The sequence below is a fragment of the Prosopis cineraria genome, unplaced genomic scaffold (genome assembly GCF_029017545.1).
Source record: "Prosopis cineraria cultivar Desert tree isolate PC_DT_omini unplaced genomic scaffold, ASM2901754v1 PC3, whole genome shotgun sequence".
Lineage (NCBI taxonomy): Eukaryota > Viridiplantae > Streptophyta > Magnoliopsida > Fabales > Fabaceae > Prosopis > Prosopis cineraria.
The window spans coordinates 26,574,284-26,594,215 of NW_026555334.1; the positions used below are offsets into that span (position 1 = coordinate 26,574,284).

Genomic DNA, 19,932 nt, shown 5'->3' on the forward strand with positions numbered 1-19,932 from the left:
TTAGTAAGAGGTTTTAATTTTTTGAATGAGGTCCTAAAGGCAATATCTATATGATCTAATGATGCTCTCTTCTAAAATGATATAGTTTCTAGATGAAAATAATTGTGTGCTTAGTTTTAGAGGATGATAATGAAGCCACGACCCAGATCCAGAGCATGATGATAAAGCCTAAAGACATCATTACCTGCACCGATCTCCTCTTTTAACTTCAATCTTGGTCTTCATCATCATCGTCATCATCGATGACCTTTGTAGATATTGAAGATTTACCTCTAATCTTTGAGTATTCTTCATCTTCTTCAATCTTGTTGGATTTCATGTAACATCCTAGAGAATTTAACACCTAATTAAATGAATAAATGAGATTAATTAAGTAAATTAATGCGATATATAGTTATAGAGAGTTAACAAATGTTTTTGATTGTGATTTCAGTACTACCTATCTTCCCTAAATGAAATTGAAATTTAGTACTGCTTATCATCTCCAAATGAATGGCCAAACAGAGAGAACTGATTAAAGACTTGAGAATATGCTCTGAGCATGTGCTATCAAGTAGAGTGCTAGTTAGGATAAGTACCTACCATTGGCTGAGTTTGCCTATAATAATAACTTCCATTCAAGTTTCTAGGTGGCTCTTTATGAAGTGTTATATGGTAAGAAATACCAATCGCCACTTTGCTGAATTGAGTTAAATGAGATAAGTATTTTAAGTCTTACTTTAATAGATCAAACTACTTAAAATATATCCAAAAAATAGAGATGATTAGGTAAAAGCTGCTGATTACTTAGAGTCAATAGAAAAGCTATGCTGATAAGTATAGGAGGCCATTAGAATTTATGATTGGAAACTATGTTTTCTTGAACGTCACCCCAATGACAAGCATTGAGAGATCAATTCAAACTAAGAAGTTGACTCTACATTTCATTGGTCCCTTTAAAGTCTTGGAAAGGATTAGGACACTTGCTTATTAGATTGCATTTCCACCTCATTTTGCAAGCATACATGTTGCATTTCTCGTCTCTCAACCCAAAAAGTACTAACCTGATCTATCTCATATCTTCAAACTTGAAAATTAGAGCTATGGGAGAATTTAACTTACTAAGCTGAATTATAGAGAATAGCTTATGTGAATGAGAAGTAGCTAAGGAATAAGACCATTTGCCTAGTTAAGGTGATATGAAAGGGAATGACTCTTAAAGACGCTATGTGGGAGACTAAAAGAAAATGAAGCAATTATATCCTCAACTATTTCAGTGAGGTATGTAATAGTAGTCATATGAATTTTAAGGACAAAATTCTTAAAAGAATGGAAGAATTATAACATTCTAGAGAATTTAACCCCTAAATGGCTGAGCAAGTGAGATTAATTAAGTATATTAATATGGTATGTGATTACAGAGAGTTAACATATGTTTTAGGTTGTGATCAGCCTTAGAATTGGATCCAAGGCAAAGTCAGGTCATCTAAACATCAAAAAGTGGGAAAAATAAAGGAAAAGGGCTTTGTGCCATATGTCATGATGCACAAGTCATCAAAGCACAAAACTCCCTTCTCTATACCACTTGGAAAGCTATGTGTCTAATTACATAGAAGGATTTGTTAGAAACAAGGTTGTTTAATTTTTTTATATTAGTGTCTAGAAGAATTATGGGATACCACTTGGAAAGCTATATGTGCAATTACATAGAGAAGTAATAAGTTGGAATTATTGGTTGGGATCTTGGGGTACCTAAAATGGATAATATCAAATTAAATATTGCTCTCTGGTGGTTCATTAAGCATTAAGAAGGCATAAATGAATAGCGTGGTTTTCTCTTGCTCTTGTTGGGCTATGGTTAAGTTGTTAATTTGATTAGAAAATTATTGGCTGTGTATGAGTAATTGTGATGTTTTATAATCTTAATAATGCTATAGCAGTGTATAGAAGTTTGATTTAGGAATTAAATGATGAGGATAAAAAGTTGAAATGGATGGAAATTTGTTTTATAGTGAGCAAATAGGAATTCTCCCAAGAGGTTGTTTAAATGCTTAAGAGAATGGTAAGGTTAATTAGTTGATATACTTAAACTTGAGTTTATTGACAATGAAAGAGAAATTTATATTTTGGGTTGAAAGTTTATATTGTAGATGAGAAAGCTGTAACAAATTATATTTGAACATAATGGCATGGTGGTTAGTTTAGAATTAAAGTGCTCATTTCTAGATCTGACTTGAAAATTACTTGATAAATGATTTTAAGATTATAATTTATTTGTTAAAAAATTAAGGACATTATTAGAATTAAAGTGAAAAGTTAAGAGAAGCAAGCTTTACAATTCTTGATAATTCCTCAAGTGTGTGAGTGCATCCCAATTAAATTTTCTTAAAATATCTTTATTTAATACCTTATTTAAAGTCTTTGTTATTATTTTCTTTACAATTTATATAGTCCTCTTTATTTATCTTATTTTATCGATCTTATTTTTATTCAATTGGGTTATTAATGAAATTATTCTATTTTATCAAGCAGTCATGCTATTGAATTCAATATGTAATAAATCGATTATTTATTCAAAATAATCCTATTGTTTAAATTTTTATTTGATTTAAAATCTATTAATAAGATGATTCGTGCATGGAAAAAAATGTTAGAAAGGGAAGTTAATAGTGGAAACTTATATTTTTAAAAGAATGATTTTAAAGTGGATGTTTAGATCCATACATGCTTGATTTTGATTAAGGAGATTGAATTCCATTAGCCCTTAATACATCATGATACACCTAACTAATACGATGCTTTGATAAGAGGTGTTAGCCTTATACGCAGGCCTATACAAGTGGAATGGAGGGATGAATATTCGTGAGCTCATGCTCACGCTTGTTTCGTAGGCTTTGTGCCTATGCTTGTTTCATGGCTTTTAGCCATGCTTAATTATTTCATGGCTTTAAGCTGTACTTATCAGTGACTTACCCTCGTGGACCATGTATACATGCTTGTTGATTACTGACCCTTATAAACTATGTGTCTACGGTTATTAATCGTTCTAATTAAGTCCTACTAAAATGTAAAATTTTCAAATATTATTATTTTTAAATTTATTTTATTAAAAAAATTGTTGTTTAATTGTATATGATTTTATATGGTAAATTTCCTCCTAGATTAGATTTGAAAATTTATTGTTTTATATTAGTTATTTATAAACATTTTTTCTTGACTATATCATTATTCGAATTCTTTTTGTATATTTTTATTAGTTGTATGATTCTTGATAGCCTATAACATTTTAAAATTATTGGTTTATTTTACAGTCATATTGTTGAGAAACTTTTCATTTATTGTTAGTTAAAATATGTATTTTAATATTACATTGATTTATTTTAAACTAAATTTTATTAATTGCTACTTTTACAAGTTTTATCTATAATTTGGATTGGGGTGCTACTTACTGAAAAATTTTTTTAGTTTCAGATATTATAGCTGAACCTGTACTTCTAGCTGATCAATAAAGAGCTCTATTACTTTTTGGAATAATGGAAGCATGTGTTAGTTATTTTATTGATGCAAATATATATTATATAATACAAATTACAACTTAATGCTCCACATATACTATAATTAGATCCTAGTCTTTATTATTGTTAAGTCTGCTGGTATGGAGCTAAGCTCCTTCCTAGATTGGCTAACAGGTTTATTGATTGTAGAAATTTTTTGGAAGGTCTAAATTATAGGAGAGATTCTACTAAAATTTCTACAAAATATTTAAGACCTTACAAGCTTTATAAATATATGAGAGAGAGAGAGAGAGAGAGAGTGTGTGTGTGTGTGTGTGTGTATCTATATATATTTATATCATAAACTCATTGATTAGTATAAACTATTTATTTCTATATTAGCTTAATCTCTGGTTAATTAAGGCTTAAAGAATGTGAGTTTATCTCATATTCTAATGCTGATCACATTCTTAGTACCCTGGGTGTGATAGAATAAATGTAGAGTCATCACAACTTGGCACTATTCAAACTTTGTGAAAGCTTTGGAAGTGTGTATTTGAGAGACAAACCTTTGACCTATCAAAGGTTTGAGGTAACTAAGGAAAATTTCTATTGTGCTTTTATTTGTTAATTGATTTATTTATTTATATATTGTAATTGAAGTGTGTAAAATTATTTAAAATGCAAGTGTGGCATAAAATATTTGAAAATCAAATATTATGGTTTTGTAGAGTTCAATGATATAATTTTGTGGAGTTCAGCGATATGATTTTGTGGAGTTTAATAATATAGTTTTATAGAGTTCAATAACATGATCGTGTGGAGTTTAATGATATGATTGTGTAGAGTTCAAAGATATGATTATATGGAGTTCAATGAATGTGTATAGTGAGGAGTTCAACAATGCAAAGTGAAATGGAGTTCAATGACTTGTTTATATGTGTTTATGTGATATTCATTTATGACTTGAGTACAATGATGATACTATTCATGCTTGTATATTGAGTATTTTCATGCCATGAGTTATTGCATTTTTAGCATAGCATGATCATGAGAGGTAAGAGTTCACCTAAGAAAAGGAGTAGTGCATTTAAAATCCACATGGTAAGGCTACCATTGGAGCTTGATGGCTTACCTAGGTTTATTTAATTTATTACCACACTTGTTCAACAAGGAACTATCCCACTTGTTTTAAGAGGGACTCAAACTTAACTAATTTTTTATTTGTTTGACAAGAAAGCTAGTTTAGGGAGAACGACACTCCACTGTGTGAGATTTTGCAGGAAATTGTGACCCATAAGTGAGTTAAGCAACCTTAACTAGGTAGCTTCTCACATGTGAATGGCTATGGCAATCTCATCATATGGACGATCCTGGTGTGTATACAACATTCTCACTCCACTAAACACACTTAGCAAATAAAGCACATGGTAATTGAGGGATTAGCTCCAAAGAGTAATTACTAGTTTTAATCTAAAAACAAAAGGATCCCAAGTTTTCTAATTAGAAGTAGGTTAAAAATTGATCAAAACCTTTCATATCAGAGTAAAAAACAAGTTTCAGAAGCATGGGATACCTCAGAGGAGTGAAAGAAGTCGAAAATGGTTGAAAACAAATTATGTACTAAAATACAGAGCAATGCGCCATGGCAGACGCACTCTAGGCAGTAATATGTTGCTCTCTATGCCACGCACTATGGCTCTGGCACCATGCGCCACGGTGTGTTCCACAAATTTTTCATTGGTTCTGCTGTCAAAATGATAACAGAATCGAGAAACTTTCGACTCGCCCCAATTCTCCATCCGACGTTCGAATGACGTGATCTATGTGTCTACGGAAAGCTCTTTTCCTGTACTAACTAATGTCATGGGTTTTACTTCTAAAACAAATCACACTAGGAAGTTGGACACCCAAACACAATTTGACCACATTTCAACACTTTTACACAAAATGGTTGTCCAAAATCCTCAACAAGTGCCAAAAGCCTTTCCTAACACCTGGGCCATGTCCAATAGACCTAGGACTACCAATACAACACGTCACAAGCACTAAAACAATATTATAATTAAAATTCACTCCTCAACCCCAATTTAACAAAAATAAAGGGGGAGGTAAAATAGCATTGCATTTTACTCAAATCATTCAAAACATGCTCAAACTTCATTTCTACATTTGCACTACTATTTTGGCCCTATAAACATATATATGACAACATACACAAAGGCTGAGGACTCAAAATACAATTCTAACATTTTTAACAATCAAAATAGTACAAGTAAGGTAATATGCATCCTAGAATTGGTAATTCAAATACTATTACACAATTTAGAACTAAACTAGAGGCATACAGAAGGGATGTGCTAATTTCCTGCCTCTTTAGTCTTCTTCCTTTCAACATTAGAGCTAGAGCTTGAAAAGTATTAAATAAAAGAGTTGAGTCTAACCACTCAGTAACTAAGGTTAAACCTATCCTATGTAGTTATATATCAATTATAAAGTCAATGCATGCACAAGGAGGTCAAAAATGAAAATCAAACTCCTATGTATCATAATTTACCATTTATCACTATATGGCTTCTTTAACTTACGTAATTAGGTTCATAGTTTCCATATTCTCAGATAATATGACATGACCCACACTCTTGTGACCTGCCACCACTTAGCACGTGTGACACATCATATATTTACTTAGGAAATAATCTACTAACCTTATATCCTTCTTATTTTTTCAGACTGAAATCGTGGGTTATAATACTGATTAGGGCTCTATTCGTGTGATTGGACTATCCAAGTTTACCAATCGTGAGGTGTGACTCAGCCAAAGATCACAGAACTCACTCTCAAACCACGACTTCCCCCATTCTCAAATCCCTGGGGTGTCTTATACCCTAAGCTATTTTTCTCATTGAACCGGTAGAGATAGCTAGGTTTTAGTCCCTCAATAAACTATGAGATAGTCCCTCGATAAATAGTGGGACAAGGCCATAGCCCCTGTGCACTAGGGGGCAGCCTAATTATCATATGAATTTTCTTTACTCCCAAATCCCTGGACGAACTCCCACCATTAATCATGCCATAATCACTTCACTTGAGTTTACTTTTTTCCTTTCATATACTTACTATTACAACAATCATGTTGGGCTCACGACCTTGCACTACTCAAATGTCTACTCTCATGTTTTTTTTAAAATTCATTTCTTATTAACACAACACTATTTCTACATATCATCACATTTATTTCTCTAAAAATATAGGCATATTCATAATACAGTTTTCTTAATTTTGCACTTGCATTTTCAAGCCCAAAAATAGCTTTTTCATGCACTCAAAGAAGCTAATATATAGTTCTTACTTAAACAACCAATCACATGCATGTAAACATTTATAATTTCATATTCACAACCAATTAGCAATCAATTAACATATAACTACTCAAAGTAGATTTTTCCCCTGGTTACCTTAAACATTTAAGAGATCAAAGGTTTACCCCTCAATTCACTAGCTTTCAAGCTTGAATTTCCACTCCAATAGGTAACCAAGAGCCAAAGCTGCAATCAATCAATTTGAATTCCATCAACATAACAAACTCAACAAGTGAAGCCTCCATCTTTATTCCTAAACTATCCAACATTCGTTTTATAAGAGGTGGAGCCTAACTATTGAGTTTAATAATTACTTTTAGCTCCCAATAGTATTAATGAGCCATTAAATTCCCATTAATGGTGTCACAACTTCTAACCACCCATAATAAATGGGATTTTTGGACATTTATAGTTCCTAACAACTTAAAACACCAAAACTCATCATACCTAGGTTTAAATTATCTAATTTACCCCCATTAACTCCATTTGAGTCAACAAATTGAGACCCATAACCTATATGGATTGAAATCCCACTTTCACTATCAAACCCTAACTATAAACTTATAAATGTGAAAGAAAAAGGAAAGATTAATGAGTATGATACTTACCTTGGGTGTTTGTAGCCTTCAAAATACTCTCAAAGTGACCCCCAAGCAAACCCTAACAGAGCTGTAGTTCACCTCTTCTTTCTCTCTTTTCTCTTCTTTCTTTTTCTATCTCATTTCGTGTCTGATAAAGTGCAGAAAATAGCCATATGCCGTGGCGAACGCACAACACGCTGCAGCACATCATACAGAGAGGTCTTCCCTCACTCAGAAATGGCTGTGCGCCATGGCAGATAATTTATATGCTGCGGTGTGTGGCACAGCAACTTCAACTTTTTTCTTTTCTTCTCCTTTCAATGCCCAAGTGGTTTGCCTCGATACCAGACCCATAACTAAGGCTGAAATAGCATCAAACATAATTATTAGACCTCTCTAGCCATACACCACTTTAATTTACTTAATTATCCTAATTAGGTTTAATTAATTAGGGAATTAAAACTCGGGATGTCATAGTATAGCTCTCAGTTTCATGTTAAAGGCATAAGGAGGATATCAAAGAGGTATGATCATGCATATTATGAATTAAGGGCACATGGTTATCTGTATTATGATCTAATGATGAAAATCATGTGATTAGTTTTATATCAATATGAAATTGAGTTATCATGCCATTATCTCTTGAATATATGCTGTTATGGATATGAAATGTGAATATATGTTTTGAACATGCTAGAATGATGTGAGTATGGTAATAGATTGCCATTTTTATTTAAATTGATTGACTTGTATTAATATAAGTTAGATAAACCTTAGTTACTGAGTGGTTATACTCACCCCTTTCTCTTTAATATTACAAGAGCTAACTCATTGAGTCAAGATCGAGAGAAATAATATGAGGCTTAAGTAGGCCTCATTTAATTTGAATATTTATGCGTATAAATCCATTTTGATATTGCTAACTAGGACAACTCATAGTTACTTACTTGCATTATATGAATGTTAAGTTTAATTATGTATTTTGGGCCCTGGGTTGTGTATATGTTAATTGTAAAACTTAGAAAGGGCCAAAATACTAGTACAAGTGAGAGGTGAAAAATTATGTGATTATGTTGATTGTATACAATGATTTAATAAATGACTTATGCTATTAAGGCTTCCCCTTCTCTTTTTGTGATTAAGGGGTTGAATGGAACATGTGTTAGAAGTAGTAATTGTATGATGTGATATATTGCATAAATTTATTATAGTCTATTGATTGTGGTCTAGGTTGTATTTAGGGCTTTGGCACTTTAAATGAACTTATGACACCTAAATTGTGTTTGAATTGTGAAAAGGAGTGAATTAAGAAATAAGTGTCTAATTTTTTATTGAGAAATAATATAATTGGGAAACTAGTGCCATTAGCTAGAGCCAAAAAAAGCTCTCTGTACACACTTAGAATGCCTCATTTGAACATCGAACTAAGAAATGGAGCACATCGAAAGTCCGCCCTAGTTGCTATCATATGAAAACAATAGTGCTATAAAAATTGTGCAATGTATCGTGGTGCATATGAAGAGTTTGAGCCATAGCACATGGCACAGAGGCAAACATGCCATGGCACACCTCTGTTGTTTTGCACTAAAATGTTGTTTTCTCAATGGAAATGCAAATACTTTGCTTTAAAACAATATCTCAAACTTCCATAAATTTATTATGCTTTGGTTTGCACTAAATTGTGATTTGAAGGTTTTGAAATCTTTTATTATAAAATTTGCAAACTTGGCAATTCTTTGGAGTTAATTTCTTAATTACCTTGATTTTGAAGTTAAGTGGAGATTAGTAATGGAGACCGTACATTCCAATGATGACATTTCCTTTTTTTTTTTAAGTTTTGATTTTTAGTAGATTTTTTTTCTTTGCTCTATAATTGGTTATTATTTGTAATGTTGTTGCTCTTCTTTTGTTATGCACCAGGGTTCTTGTTCTAATCTAGTAGCGGTAGATGTGGTTTGTTGCCATCGACTTTAAAGGAGATGGATGAAGGAGAGGTCTCCCATTTTTTTTATTGATAGTACATTTTTGTCTTTTCCTATTTTAAATAAATATATTTATTAAAATTATATTAGGATTTCATCTCTATATCAAACATCTTTTTACAACTCAATTTTATTTTGATTATGATTTCGATTCTAATTTTAATTCTATTAAAACCTCTTTCACCATACAAATAGAGCCTTAAAGGTAACATATTATCCATTCTATTGAACTAATATACATATTTGGTGATACTTTACGTGCTACTTGTATTTATTATATTGAAAACCCTTATTATTTTTAATGGTTTTACTTTTTGAATGGTATGCATGCCTCTTTACTTTCTTTCTTTTTTTTTTATCATCATCAATAATAAAATCAATTTATATTTACATTCATTGACATGACATGTTTTTATTAGATAGGGTATGAATGATATATGTCCATTTGATGGGTCACAAGACATATAGACCCAACATTACCCTTTCCCTCAGAATATGTATTGATTATTTGCCCAAAAATATTTAATTATTAAAGTAATTATACTTATTTTATTATTTACTATTCATTTTAATTTTAAATCTCATCATATATTTTATTTATTAATATTGAAAATAATAATTCTAATTATTACTAATAAACCTTTATTTTTTTATATGTTAATATTTTAATAAATTTAATAAAATAATGAAACCAGCCTTAATTATCAAAACTGTTGGCATTACAATCCAAAGCATAGGTCATGAGACCATTACTCTCTTATAAAAAGCCTAGCTCAGTAAGATATGCAATACACTCGTTTATATGGTTAGGACCCTCCTGAAGTACTTTTAGTGTGGGATGTAACAACTTCCCCGATTAATCTATGATGTCCATGTCAAATGTCCTATCAAAGAACATACTAATTAGGCAAAACTCAAGTCTAACTTTAATATCATTTTGTCATGAGATCATTATTTTTTCTTCAAAAACCTAGCTTAATGGGGTGTTCAACACACCCATTTATATAATTAGGACACTCCTAAAATCCTTTTCACAAGGAAAGTTATGAGCCATTGGACAGTTATTATAGGAAGTTTGCTGTTGAAATTATAAACCTGAAATCTTTGAGCTAATGTTGAATTTTTGGGTTGGGTCACTGTAATGAATTGTAGAATATAACAATTGAAATGAAAAATAATAACACAATAACCATTATATTCCGAATTTGTCACTGGGAAGCAGCGCCAGCGGCTCTATATAAGTTTAGATAATATAATTTGTTCACGCAAGTCCTAATCAACTATAAAATGTAAAGAGCACATGTTTTATTTTTTAAAAAAAAAAATATATTTCAGAGTAAAAGATATCATAGTAAAGAAATCAAATAAATATAAATACCACGTCAAACCAAAAAATGGCATCCATAATCAAAGCGCAATTATAACTGAAGAGGCTTTCAGTTTGAGAGGCTAATTTTATTTTATTTTATTTTATTTTGAGTTTATGCAGGAATATGGAGTCCGAAAACATACTTATGAGTTGCAGTGAATAATTCCTCTAAGCAGATGAACGGAGTTACTCAAACCTAGTCCTTGCTTCATAACAAATGCACCGACCAGAAGAGAGGAGAGAGGAGAGCACTCAAGAAGCGATAATTTTCCCTCAACATCTCACACAGTGTGCTCGGAAAAATGGTTTTGCCTTCTCAAATACCCTTCACACATGAAGGAAAACGGAAATCCTGCGTATACAGTTGATAACTGTTCCCATTATTTTCCAAGTACCAAGAGAAAATTTTATTTAAGAGCCTAAGGATATCGCATGTAAAAACCCATATTTTCTCAATATTCTAACAAAGCCCCATTTTATAATTGGGCTTGTGCTAAGACCTGATCCATTAAGAGTAGATATCCCAACAGTTTACCTTGCTGTATATCAACCCCACTGCCTTATCTATCATGCCTTCTGTAACGTTAACATATGACATATGTATACATACACATATAGAAGGACAAATTAAATCTATTACAGAAGACCATTATATTCTTAATAATTATTCACCCCTTCTTTGCAAACATTCATATCTAAGCCATATAATTAAGAACTCACAACAAAGGAAAGGAAAGGTGGAGAAATATCCTATCATAAACAGGCGCGTCTCTTAATTTATAGCATCACATGCAAGCCAATCATTGGCTTTCTTATACTTTATTCATTCATCAAAAGCAAGATCTACCTCCTCCGTTCCGTCCTTTCCTGGGTCCTATTTTTCCTTACATGTTTTGTTAAACCCACCTGTGTGAGGACAGGAAGGAGAGAGCAAGAAAGATCCTACCCATCTAATACAGACTTAATTATCAAAGAAAAACAGAGACATATATATAATTTCAACTACATTAACTTCAAATTTGACACAAATATAATTTACTTTCTTCTGCCTCTCCATAAATTAATTGTTCTCTTTTTGTGATGCGAACTTTGAGGCCATGCTTCATCTTAAGCAATATTGAAACTGCAAGAGTAACAGGATGATCTCTTACCACACTGACTTGATAATTCCTTAAGATAGCAGTAGCCACCATCTTCATTTGAATGAAGGACAGGTTCTTGCCTAATCAAATCCTGGGTCTTGCAGTGAAACTAAAAAACTCGTACGATGGTACCTGAAGAAAGCCTCCTTTCTCTGAGATCCACCTCTCAGGCTTGAATTCCAAGCAATCTTTTCCCCATATCTCTGCACACCTTCCCATGGCATACAAAGATAATAGTATCACAGTATTAGGACCAACCTCGTGTCCACTGGGAAGTTTGTCCTGTTTGATTGCTTGCCTTCGTACTATGGGTATGGGTGGATACAACCTCAAAGCTTCGCAGAGAGCACCGTGGAGATATAATTGATCTTTCACTTCCTTTCCTTGTTTGATCTCTTCAAGAATCTTGGCTTCCACCAAAGGGTTTGTAGTAACAAGCCAAAAGAAAAGAACCATGTGAGAGCTAGAGTTACAGTCTCCCTACCTGCAAGAGATAGAGTAAAAGCAGAGTCCCTCAAGAACCTGTCATCAAAGTGTTGTTTTCCTTCTTCCTCCTTCATCAGTAATGCCATTAGCAAGTCATGATCATCGTCCTCTTTCTTCTTCATTTCCTTCCTTTGCCTGATCCCTTCTCTCTTTGATGCTATACTTCCAAGGAGGAATTGGTCAAAAGTTTCGATTGTTTTGACCATTTTCTTCTCTGGTCCAATTCCGAGCCACCTCTGAAGCTTCCAGACGCTTCTAGGCACTACGTATCTGTAGAGTAAAAACTCCTCGGATTCATTTAAAGCTCTCTCCCATGCAATTTCTGGAAAATCAACAGCAAGGCACTTTGGGTCGCGTTCCAAGAGTACGGAGCTAATAGTGTCGAAGCTGAAGCGATTGAACACGTCTTGCAGATCCACGTCAAGCGGTTGCCTGACGACATGATAAAGAAGAGGAATCAGACAGCTCTCCACCTTCTCTCGAATGATCTTCTCACGAAACTTGTCGAAGCTCTTTGTTGCAAACAACGAATGGAGAATGGTCCTCTGGTATTTTCACGAGTCTAAATCTGCAACAAGAGCCCCTTCTCCGAAAGCTCTGAAAATCCTGCGATACTCAGGCCCCTTCACGTAGTTGCCGAAGTTCTTGCTCATGATGTGATGCGCGTTCATGGGATCACAGGTCATGAGAGAGTTGATCTCAGTGAACGATGGTCCATGGAAGTTTGCAGTACCACCTTGTGTTTGCAAAGCGTGAGTTAGCAAGTCTTGGAAGTGGCACAGATCACCAAGAAATGGTGGCAACATGCCGAGTATAGGCCATTCTGTGACAAGGGGGTGATCTTTACAGCATCGTTTGCGATGGTAATAATATAGAAACAAGACCAGAACCAGGAAGCTGGCGACCATTTGGGCAAAGTTGTGGAGCATTGTTAGGAGGAGGGTTTTGATTCTACAATGTCAATTATGTGTTATATATATATGTATGTATGTATTATAAGGTACCCAGATCCTCCCGTGATATGCATTATCTATATCCATCTCTGAATATTCATTCCAGACCGTTGATATATTGAACACGTAATATAGTGGTTGAGATCAAATATGATGTGTGAACAACGTGTATGCATTTGCTGCAATTACGTACAGAGCATACTGTAATACTTTAGTTTCTTAATAAGAATTTTTGTAAGATTAAATATTCTTAATTGCCCATGCGATTCGTCGTCATTTAGGCAAGAATCATTGGTTTTAAAATTTAAATGTCATTAAAATATGTGATATACAATGGTTTTCCAAACTATATGGGATATGCATTGGAGTCACCATGGTCCATTAAAAAAATGTTGAACATATTTTTTCCCTTGTTTTTTATGCTTGGTCCATTAAAAAAATGTTGAACATATTATACCTCAAGTGAAAATTTTAGATATTTGAGAGCCATTATTCAAAATGATGGCGAAATCAGTGGAGATATTTCACATAGAATTCAAGCTGGGTGGTTTAATTGGAGAAAAGCTAAAGGAGTTATTTGTGACCGTAAGGTGCCTAATAAACTTAAAGAAAGTTTTATCGCACTGCTATCAGACCGACAATGTTATATAATAGTGAATGCTGGGCTCTAACAGGACAGCAAGAGCATAAAGTTGGAGTAGCAGAGATGAGAATGTTACAATGGATGTGCAGACATACACGTAAAAATAAAATTCAAAATGAGCACAAACGCAAAAAAGTGAGAGTGGCACCTATTGAGAAAAAATGGTAGAAAATCGATTGAGATGGTTTGGGCATGTATAAAGAAGACCAAGGGAGGCACCAGTGAGAAGAGTGGAACATATAACTTTGAGTCCGATTAAGAGAAGTAGAGGAAGGCCTAAGAAAACACTCTTGGAAGTTATTGAACGCGATCTCTTAATTAATAATATTTCTAAAAGCTTGATAAACGATAGAGCACAATGGCGTCTTGCAATCCATGTAGTCGACCCCACCTAGTGGGATAAAGGCTTGTTGTTGTTGTTGTTGTTGTTGTTTTTGTTTTTTATGCTTGGCTTTTTTAAATTTAGATCTCATTAAAAGATGCATCAATGAAAAAAAAAACAGAGTTTCATGAAGCCTATTAAAAATTTGGTGTGATAATTAAAAAAAGGTTGTATAATTAAAAGAAGCTGTACATTGTTTGATTTAATAATTGTATAACTCTTTGGGGAAAAGAAAATAAAATAAAATAAAGATACTCCCTCCATTCGAAAATATAAAGCATTTTTTGAGAAGTTGAATATTAAAAAATGTCTTTCAAAGTGTAATCATTGTCTTTTTCCAAAAGTGTCTCTATTAAATAAATTATTTTATATTTATTTTATAGTGAAACACTCTATTAAATAGGGAAAAATATGAAAAAGTAGAATTAGTTTGAAAACAAGTAACTATTTCATTGAGGGTGAGATTCAGTTAAAAATATCTTATATTTTTTAACAGAGGAGTAATTATATTCTCTTTATCAATGTTGTTTTTTTATATTAATGGTAATTTTGAAGAAGTTGATCAACTTGCTTCACGGCTATCATGTAACATTGTTTTAATAAGGAATGAAAAATGACCACCCGAAAATGGCAGTAGAGAATAGATGGATAAGAGTAGTGGAAGAATACAATATCTTAATTCAAAAGATATATCAATATTCAGGATTATATAAATTTTCTTTTTTATTATATATTAATTATTAAGTTTAATTTTATCTAATATGAAGTTTCACATATCCTGTTATTAAATCCATCCACTGCCTCGCACGGCACTCAATAGTCAATCTCACTGTTATCATTCGCTCCAGCCTCCAACTCCAGTCAGTCTCACTCCAACCCTTAGCCTCTCATCGTTGCGTTCAACCTCTCGGTTTTTCTTCCACTTAATATTTTAGCTCATAGCTTCGTTCAACCTTAAGTATCGCACAATTGAAGTTAAAAGAATTTAATTATGATTTCAATTGCTGGCTAGCAGAAAATTTGCATTTATCATTGGTTATTTTAGTTTGTTACTACTCCGACTGCCTATTAGTATCAAAATATGTATTTATTTGAAAGAGAACGACCATTAAAAATACATAAAAGGACCTAAATCACATGTAAGGCGGGCCTAAGCTGCCTGCAAATGAGGGTCAAACTTTACTAATACGGCACTTTTTAAATAAGCGAGTTTCTCAAGTCCGACCCTTCTTAGCCGGGCCAACCCATTTTGCTATCTCTAGCCTCTAGGTGTAATTGTGAGAGAAAGATCATATAAAATGAGAGAAATGTGTGCATCGGCCCTCACTCATTTCCCCCCTCATTCTGTCCTTATATGTACTTGAATACGTGTGGTTTGTGTAACCAAACTAATATTGGGTTAATGGGGATTGTTAATATAATTAAATATAATTTAACTTTTTTTTAATCTTATATAACACTTCTCTACAAGAAAGGGGGTCTCACACCACACAATAAACCCTTACATACATCCATAATTTTTGTCCCTTTAACCTTACAGGGATTTGATCCTTGAACATCTTGCATCAAGAGGTAGGATAATAAAGTTGTGTGCCACTTGAATCAAAGGTTTCTGGCAATTAAATCTAATTTAATTTATTATAGACGGAACATGATTTCCATCAAATTATTAGAAAGATGGGTTTGAGAGTGAGAAACGCGCAATGTCCCTTGCTCATTGTTTTTTCTAGTCTCCGTTCCTTTGCAGAGCCATAAGTACATTTGGTTATTAGAAAGAATTGAAATAAAATAAATTGAAAAATAAATATAAAAATAAGATAATCAAAAAGGATAAATGACCTGCATTCATAAGATGAAAGAATAATTAATTTATAAGATTAGAAATTATGATTCATTGCTATAAAATTATTAATATAAGATGCCTCATATAGGACGGTTGTAGTCACAACCATCCTATATGAGCAAAGAGCTATGGCCCGTGGAACGTTAGAACACAAATAGGATGGTTTATCAATGAATCACCTGATATGAAACAAAATATAGGACAGTTCCCTTGGAAATTATCCTATATGTTTCTAGAAGTTAAAAAATGATTTAAAAAAAAAAAATTAGTAGATAAAGGACAGTTGTAAGTGAGAACCGTCCTCTATGTTGTTGCATTAACAGGATAGTTATTTCGACGAACCGTCCTATTTACAGTCTACTATTAAATCTCTAACCTTGATATCAATTTTTAAATAGAGTTGCAGAACCTAAAAACCTCTCGCACGCTAGTGTTCTTTAAATCCCAAAATCTCATAAGCTCAAAATCTCTACTCCATTACTTGACGAAATCCCAAAACTCAAATCTCAAAATCTCAAGTCAATCTTGAAGCTCCATTTTTGTCAACCCCTCTCTCTTCCTCCCTGTGTAATTTTGCCAAGTGTTCATCACACTCTCTCCCAAGTTTGTTTTGGTCTTTGGTCTCTCTGATTGCATGGACGGCTTCTAATGATTATTCCATTGGTTCCATTTTTGTGTTTAATTTTTGATATTTTCTGCCTTCTTCTAATTTCTTCCATTGTTTCTGATTTTAATTTCTGATTTTTTTTCTTTTAGCCCTTTCTTATTTTAATTTTTTGCTCATTTACAAATTCAAGACATAAGGTGTTTGTGTTTTTGTATGAGTAGACTTGTTATTTTATCATTTAATTGCTGGAATTTTGCTTTCAAATTTAAATTCAATGGTTAAATGCATGGTTGTATTGAATTGATGAATGCCTAAAGCTTCAGCAATTGTATGGTTACATTGTGAGGTTTTGAACAGACTTACCTACATTTAATTTTGCAATTGAGTCTTGGTTAGGCACTTGCTAGCTAGTTGCTAGAGGGTATGAGACTGGCCTTTTATTTATCACAATACTCCATGCACTTTCTAGTTTCTAGTTCTAGTAGTCCTAAAAGCAAAAATTATGGTTTGGGGAAAATTGATTTGAAGTGATACAATTTTGGTAACCAACTTTTGTCCTCTTTCATGAAAATAGAAGCTAAAAACCTAATGTTCAAGATTCCAAAAAGATAGAAGTCGCTCTTGAAATGCATGTGAATTCTAAAGTTCTTGAAGGCAAGTCAAATAACTTGGGACTATTAATAAGCTTACTTGGACAAGTTCTTTAATCTTGCTTCTTCTTTTTTTATCATGGATGATATTTTTGTTGTTGGTAAATTCTTTTTTGTTGTTGTTGCTACTGTTGCTGCTATATTGTTGTTGGTGGTAGTGGTGATTGAGTTTGAGTTGAAACTAGATTGTACAAGGATAAATTTAAGTATGAAGAGAGGCCAAAATTCTGTAGAAAGTCTTAATTTTAAGCCATTATTTTTCCAAATTTTGTTTAAGAGTACTCTTAAATGAAAATTGTGGTTTATTAGACAACTAAAAGAACTTCAAGTCAAACTATAATTATATTTATTTTTAATAATGCGGATATTTTTGTTAGGATCCCCATTATTTTTTAATCAAGTGGCTCATGAGTAATGTATTATTGTGTTAGTAGTTAATTTATTTATTATCTTGAACCTATAATGATTAAGCCACTCATCGCATTTGCCTCAACAATTTTTGATAGATTGAGATTATGGATAAAGAATGAATGTATGGATGTATGCAGATCGACAATCAGGGGAATATTGGAAGGGGTGAGCCACTTTATTATGGTTGGCGTCGAACATAAAGCAAGCACAAGAACATTTGTGCCTTTGTCTAAGATGTGGATTTAAAGATGGGTCACTACACAGGACTTAGAAGACCATTTAGTATTAAAAGAATTGATCAAAATTATAAGTATAGAGGTAAGAGACATGACCAGCAGTAGCCATAGCTATGTGTTAATGACTTTGACACAAGTGTGTAGATGAAGTAGATCGTGTTGAAGAGATAGTCAACACAGTTGAAGTAGAATTGAATGATTGTTCTGAAATGCTTGAAAGGTTGAGAAGCAATAAGAGGATACCATTGTACACTAATGCTAGGAAACACGTGTCAAAGTTGAAATTGAACCAATTGAAAGCTGAAAGTGGTTGGAGTAATACAGTTTCACAAATCAATTTTTCATGTTATAATGAATTTTAATTGTCATTACTAATTTTATTATCATGTATGTTGTAGTACTATCTAAACTATGCTATACCTCATTTTGAAGATACACATATTAATAAAATCCTCAAAAACTAGAGCGAATATGTATATAAAAAGTGGGTCACGTCCAATATGAGGTGATAATATATAGTTAGTTTTAGAAATAGATTAGTTTAATTATCAATATATAGTACATATTTTAGGGATTGTTAGTTTAGTTTAAAATGATTGATTTATTATATCATTGAATTTTAAATAGAATAATTTGACATAATTAAATTGTAAACATTATAGTTTTAATTGAATAGTGTAAATCTAATTTTTAAACTATTTTGAAATTTTTTTGATATATTTTTTTTCTATATTTTAGGGAGCCGCTAGAAAAGCAACTCCCCTATTTCAAAAAAAATGGTAATATAGGACGGTTGTGGCCTATTACCTTTGTGGTTTTACATTTGGTTGAAACTAGACAATTTTCTGTGCATTGCACAGATTGAAATTAAAAAGTTTGAAACAAATATTATCAATATCATTACTATCAACACATCTAAGATTGCTAAATTTTTGAGAGTTTCTCTATTTTATCATTTTTCTTTTTGGATATTTTATTTGTACACATCTTGTTTTTGGCTAAATTTAAAATTTATTGCCAATATTTTAAATTATTAAATATTTTTAATATTTATAAATATTATAAATATTAAAAGGTCAAAAGGCAGAAAAAGGATTTGCGCCTAAAATGCATAAGAAAGCACACTCTTATCTCTTCCTCACCAAGAAGGAAAGAGATATATTTTTTTCTTATATATGTATATATGGTCAAAGAATTGAATATGTATTATCTGCCAAATCGTTTCTGCCTTGCTTTTTCTATGTGAAAAGATGAAGAGTCGCTGCATTATTTTGTTAATGCAAAATGTATGATAAAATATGCACAATTTGAAGAACCAAGACCACAAAATAAAGATTGATGAGCCGAATCAAAAGTAAACTTCTTTTTATTTCCTTTTTTTTTCTTTTACCGATAATGTTTATGGATGACAATTGATGAGAGTTGATTAATATTAAGTACAGTGATAAAGAAAATACATGAAAAATAAAAAAGAAATTAAATCTCATTGATTAGGAAAATTGAAAAGACATGAGAAAGTACAGCGAATGCAGAATGATAGCCAGATGGAGTTAATGCTAACAATTTAGAAAATTTAAAAATGAGATTACTCTTGAACAATGCTCCCATGAAAGTAGATTGAAAATGCATGAAAAATAGGAAAATAATTATATCTCATTGATTAAGAAAATTGAAAAGGTATGGCAAAGTACAGTGAATGGAGAAGGATAGCCGAATGAAGTTAATACTAACAATCAGGAAAATTTGAAAAGGAGACAACTCTTAAATCAATGCTCTATAAAAGTAGACTGAAAATTCATGAAAATAAAAAAA

The 19,932-nt window shown here is 32.3% G+C and overlaps 2 protein-coding genes across 2 annotated transcripts; both read right to left on the reverse strand.

Moving 5' to 3' along the window:
* Window positions 1-208: 208 nt before the first annotated feature.
* On the reverse strand, window positions 209-12,365 carry LOC129305491 (alkane hydroxylase MAH1-like). Its single transcript, XM_054945505.1, has 3 exons — window positions 12,042-12,365; window positions 11,856-11,960; window positions 209-343 (listed from the first exon to the last, which is right to left on the reverse strand). Exons 1-3 carry the CDS (start codon window positions 12,363-12,365, stop codon window positions 209-211), a joined length of 564 nt encoding a protein of 187 aa, XP_054801480.1.
* Window positions 12,366-12,378: 13 nt separating this feature from the next.
* Window positions 12,379-13,303, reverse strand: LOC129305492 (alkane hydroxylase MAH1-like). Its single transcript, XM_054945506.1, has 3 exons — window positions 12,954-13,303; window positions 12,479-12,827; window positions 12,379-12,393 (listed from the first exon to the last, which is right to left on the reverse strand). Exons 1-3 carry the CDS (start codon window positions 13,301-13,303, stop codon window positions 12,379-12,381), a joined length of 714 nt encoding a protein of 237 aa, XP_054801481.1.
* Window positions 13,304-19,932: the final 6,629 nt, after the last annotated feature.

Bases quoted from the DNA above. Each gene is read 5' to 3' on its own strand.
- LOC129305492 (XM_054945506.1), bottom strand. From the start codon at position 13,303: ATGGTCGCCAGCTTCCTGGTTCTGGTCTTGTTTCTATATTATTACCAT. The intron at 12,828-12,953 runs GTGAAAATACCA...TCATGTCGTCAG, and splicing joins CTTGTTGCAGATTTAGACTC to GCAACCGCTTGACGTGGATC.
- LOC129305491 (XM_054945505.1), bottom strand. From the start codon at position 12,365: ATGGTTCTTTTCTTTTGGCTTGTTACTACAAACCCTTTGGTGGAAGCC. The intron at 11,961-12,041 runs GTACCATCGTAC...ATTCAAATGAAG, and splicing joins AGAAAGGAGGCTTTCTTCAG to ATGGTGGCTACTGCTATCTT. The intron at 344-11,855 runs GTTCGCATCACA...TCATTTAATTAG, and splicing joins AGATGAAGCATGGCCTCAAA to GTGTTAAATTCTCTAGGATG.